The sequence below is a fragment of the Dromiciops gliroides genome, chromosome 4 (assembly GCF_019393635.1).
Source record: "Dromiciops gliroides isolate mDroGli1 chromosome 4, mDroGli1.pri, whole genome shotgun sequence".
In the NCBI taxonomy this organism is placed as follows: Eukaryota; Metazoa; Chordata; class Mammalia; order Microbiotheria; family Microbiotheriidae; genus Dromiciops; species Dromiciops gliroides.
Window position 1 is genome coordinate 240,212,840 of NC_057864.1, and position 4,980 is coordinate 240,217,819.

General features: G+C 40.2%; 2 protein-coding genes across 2 annotated transcripts; one reads left to right on the forward strand and one right to left on the reverse strand.

Annotated features, from left to right (window-relative positions):
• The first annotated feature begins 1,427 nt into the window (after nt 1-1,427).
• LOC122755486 (olfactory receptor 2G3-like) lies at nt 1,428-2,360 on the forward strand. The gene has a single exon (XM_044004003.1). It carries the CDS (start codon nt 1,428-1,430, stop codon nt 2,358-2,360), a length of 933 nt encoding a protein of 310 aa, XP_043859938.1.
• A 1,552-nt stretch (nt 2,361-3,912) lies between these two features.
• On the reverse strand, nt 3,913-4,368 carry LOC122755487 (40S ribosomal protein S13-like). The gene has a single exon (XM_044004004.1). The coding sequence runs from the start codon at nt 4,366-4,368 to the stop codon at nt 3,913-3,915; it is 456 nt and encodes a 151-aa protein (XP_043859939.1).
• Nucleotides 4,369-4,980: the final 612 nt, after the last annotated feature.

Consider the following 4,980-nt stretch of genomic DNA (forward strand, 5'->3'; position numbering starts at 1 on the left):
TCTCATGTCTTTCCTGCATCCCCCTCATTTCTCTTTCCATGTTTTTCTCCACCTCTCTAACTTTATCTTCAAAGTCCTTTTTGAGCACCTCTATGTCCTGAGACCAATTCATATTTTTCTTGGAAGCTTTAGATATAGGGGCCCTGATGTTGACATCTTCCTCTGAGGGTGTCCCTTGGTCTTCCTTGTTACTGAAGAAACTTTCTATGGTCCTCACCTTTCTCAGTCTGCTTATCGTGCCTTTCTTTTACTAGACTTTTATCTCCTTAAAGTGGGGCACTGTTTCCAGTCTGCAGTATCTCAAGCTTAAGAAGTCCCACGTGGTATGATTTAAGGAGAATCAGGTTCTTCACTTGCCTGGCCTGTTCCCTGGTCCATAGATAACCCCAGACCAACTTGTTAATCAACCAGCTTTGTGTGTTGTGGTTGTCAGCTCTGACGAGCCTGTGCCCCTCCCTCACCTAGACCACTGCTACTTCAGCCTACCTCCTGGTTCTCAGCAGGGGTGAAAACCCAAGTTCTGCCTCAGCACCAGCATAGACCCCTGTAGTTTCCCCCCTGCCCAGGGCTCAGCCCTCTCACCAGACTGTGAGCTTAGTTCCAGATGATACTGGTGCTTCAGCTGATTCAGAGGCTCTGGGGGTCTCCTTCTCTGGTGAGGCTTTCCTGGGACTGGATCTATGTCAGGGTGACTGTGGGGTTGGGCTCAACTCTTGCATCAGCACAGCAGCTTCCTCCTTCTGATCTTCCAAGCTTTTCTTGGTTAGAAGATGATTTTAGCACCTTTTTCTGTGGGTTTTGCTGCTCCAGGCATTGTCCTTTGGCATTATTTTGATATTTTTTGGAGTGATTGTCCACTTTTGAAACTCATGAAAGAAAAACATCTAAAGTATCTTGGGAAATTAAAAAATTGCCTATGAAGTATTATATATTATATAAACATTATGAATTATACATATTTTACCTTTTATAAATATGTTTTATTGTGATGTTGACAAAGAAAAGGAAAAGTTATGTGATTTGTGATGAAGAAAATGTCATTTATTTTCTTCTCAATAAGACTAGGAATTACCGAAGAATGATCCAAAGGTTCTTCTGGTCCTGTGTTCTTCCTTTCCATGTTAATCTTTTGACGGGTTTCTAACGGATAGCTCTGAGATAGGAAGGAAGCAGCAAGATGCTCTAGGAGTTCCCAGGGTGAGTAATTTTGAGTTGACTCACTAATGTCTGTGTTATATATTACTCATTACTTCTATTTAGTTCTTTTGTAGTGTCACAGATTCTCTGAATTTTCAACCACTGTCAGTGATTATGCCTCTCAATTATAACATTTCTGATAGTTCTCTTTCAAAGTTGCTTTTACTATCAATGAATACCACGACCATCTCTCCAGAACTTTACATTTTCTTCTGCCTTTGATTACAACGATGGGAATGATTAATGACAGCACAGGCGGTGACTTCATCCTGGTGGGTTTTTCAGACCAGCCCAAACTGGAGAAAATCCTCTTCATTGTTGTTTTGATTTCCTACATTCTGACCCTTGTAGGCAACATGGCTATTATCCTGGTCTCTCACCTGGATTCCAAACTCCACACCCCAATGTATTACTTCCTCAGCAACCTGTCCTTCATTGACCTCTGTTTCACCACAAGTATTGTTCCTCAGCTCCTGTGGAACTTGAGAGGACCAGCCAAGACCATCACTCCCATAGGCTGTGCCATTCAACTCTATGTCTCTCTGGCACTGGGATCCACTGAATGTGTTCTCCTGGCGGTCATGGCATTTGATCGCTATGCTGCTGTCTGTAAACCACTGCACTATGCTACTTTCATGCACCCAAGACTGTGTCAGAGCCTTGCAGGGGTTGCTTGGTTGAGTGGTTTGGGCAATACACTGATTCAGAGCACCATCACTCTTCAGCTGCCTTTCTGTGGGCACAGAAAGCTCTACACTTTTGTATGTGAGGTGCCTGCCATGATCAAGTTGGCATGTGTAGATATTCATGCCAATGAAATACAGCTTTTTGTGGCTTCCTTGGTCTTGCTCCTCCTGCCTCTGGGACTGATCTTAATCTCCTATGCACTCATTGCTCAGGAAGTGATGAGAATCAGGTCATCCCAGGCTTGGTATAAAGCCTTGAAAACCTGTGGGTCACATCTTTTGGTGGTGTCCCTCTTTTATGGGCCAAGCACAGCTGTTTATATTCAACCCAGCAGCTCATATTCCCACAGACAGGGCAAATTCATCACACTTTTATACACTGTGGTGACTCCTACCCTTAACCCCCTTATTTATACTTTGAGGAACAAAGATATGAAAGAGGCACTGATAAGGCTTTTAGGAAAAGATACAAGGTAAGGGAGACATACAACTATGGATGAAGTATGCATAGAATATTTTTTTTGGGGGGGGGCAGTGCAATGAGAGTTAAGTGACTCACTCATGGTCACACAGCTAGTAAATGTCAAGTGTCTGAGACCAGATTTGAACTCTGGTCCTGCTGAACCCAGGGCCAGTGCTATGCCTAGAATCTTACAGCTCAAGTGAACCTTAAAATGTTAACTTATCCCTCTTCCTGTATAAGATCTCATTTAACCTTTTTAAAGCACAAGAATGTTATTTTAAAAAAATTGCAAGTAATAAAATCCCCTCTGCAATAATCTAATAAACCATCCTAAGAACATGTAACATCATGCATATCTTGTGAAAAATATGGTTCTTCTTGGGAAAAGCACATCATGTTTCTGAAATAACTGGTCGTTTAGTTAATTCAGTCCAATAGGGGATTGCTGGACCTTGTGTACACTAAACTTTTCAATGCATTTCTCTTTTTTTTTTTTTTTGAGATCCACAGTTGTTATAGTCAGCAGTCCTTTTCCTCATAAAAAAATTGCTAAATGCAATTGTTTCTTTATTAAGTAAACCCAGCATAAGATATATGTTCAGTTGAATTCATCCTTTTTCTCCCCTGAATTTGTGTGAACTCCTATCTAGACAGTTTTTTCAACTCTTCTTTCAGATTAAACTCTATTCAAAAACATTTGTTGAACATGCAATATACCCACAGCCCTGTCATAGGTACTGGAGAAACAAAAAAATTTAGACAAACAAAACTATCATGGAGTTGACTATTCAATTGAGGACTAACTTTGCTCCTGAAAGACTTCTCTATGATTTTCATAGTATCTATGTATTTTTATTGAATACAATTTTTCTGTGTTAAATATTAAAACTTATTTCAGTTCAATAAATATTTACAAAGTACTTGCCATGAGCGTTTATCTGTCATAGTATAAAAAGCACTAGAATTAAAGTGGGAGGACTTGTGTTTATCTCCTAGCTCTGTCACATTCCATTACCTTGAGTAAGTGGGTGAAATTGAGGACATCTCAATTTCTTCATTTTAAAAAATGAAGTCAATACTACTTGTATCATCTCTCTTATAAGGTTATTGAAAGTAAATTGCATTGTACATCTTAAAGTGATATATGAATATGAGCTACTATTACAACAGTGTGATGAATACTGCAATGAATACAAAGGGAGAAAGAAAATGATGTGAAACTCTTGCCCTCAAAATACCGTGGTCTCTACCTAGAAACAGTATTTGGTCATAGGGAGACATAAAATGCTTAAAAAGCTATAATCATATGTGTAAATGTGTATGTGCATAATCTGAATAATCATTTAGGCATTTTGGGGGGTGAATAACTTGTCAAGGAAAGCAGACAAACTAGTAGTATTTGTAGATAGAATAATGTAGTTATGACTACCATGGGAAGGGTAGGATTTTGTCACATGTTGCTGGCATTGTTTGTGATGGGATTACATTTTTTCCCTTAGTGATTATGATTGCTCCCTTTTTTTTCATGTAGATGTGATTTTATTATTTTAGTACATAAACCAAAATTTATGCAACTAGAGCAGAGGCTGTGAATGATTCATATTTCCAATTGGGTGAGATCACTCTCTTGGTTTTGTAGTAACGAGCCAGCCTGTGAATTTGGCTCTCATTGAGAATCAGACGGAATTTAGAATCCTTATCCTTTCTGTTTCTCTCAAGATGTTTGTGAACAGCAACAGCTTTCTTGATCAAGTGATGAAGATCTTCAGGGAGATCAGGGGCAAGTCCTTTGGACTTGAGAATTCTCAAAATTTTGTTGCCCGTTGCAAAGCGCACTTGTGCCAGACCATGAGAATCCCTCAGGATCACACCGATCTGGGAGGGCGTCAGGCCCCTCTTGGCCAGCTTGTAGATCTGTTCCTTCACGTCGTCCGAGGTGAGCTTCAGCCATGTGGGCACGCTGCAGGGGTACGGCAAAACCGACTGGGACAGGCCCTTCCCGGAAGCATGCATGCGGCCCATGATGGCAATGATCAGGAGGCGAAAGAGCTGCTCCCTTTTCTAATTGCCATTTCTATACCTCACTTAGCTATACTGTGCTGTCCTTAGCCATGATATAGCACAGCCTTCTCCATTTACCACCCTAGGGATTCATCATTTTGGCACTCTTCATCTGAAGTCCTCCTTCTTCTCAGCTCCTTTGGGGGTGAGGAGGGTCCTGTTCTCTGTGATATGGCTGAATGACTATGAGTTTTATTTCTGTTTTCATATCAAAATAATTTTTGTCCTAGAAAATGGCTCTTGGTACAAGTATATAAAATGCTTTATAAATTTTAAAGGGATGGGAACTGGAATACACCTGAGATTTCATTGGTATAGAGAACTGTACAAAACTAGATAGTTCATATACCAATGAAATGATTAATGATTATACTAACTATTTGGATTTGTTAGAATTCCCTTATTTAACAGAGGAGCTGGATGAAAACCTGACCTAACATGTCAAAAGTCCTTTGTGGTGACAAGACGGACCTGGCAGGATGTGCAAGTGGTAAAAATACTGAGAACAATACTTACCAATTTTGAAGCAGGCCTTAAGCCATCTGGGAATTTATAGCCCTTCCAGAGACATTT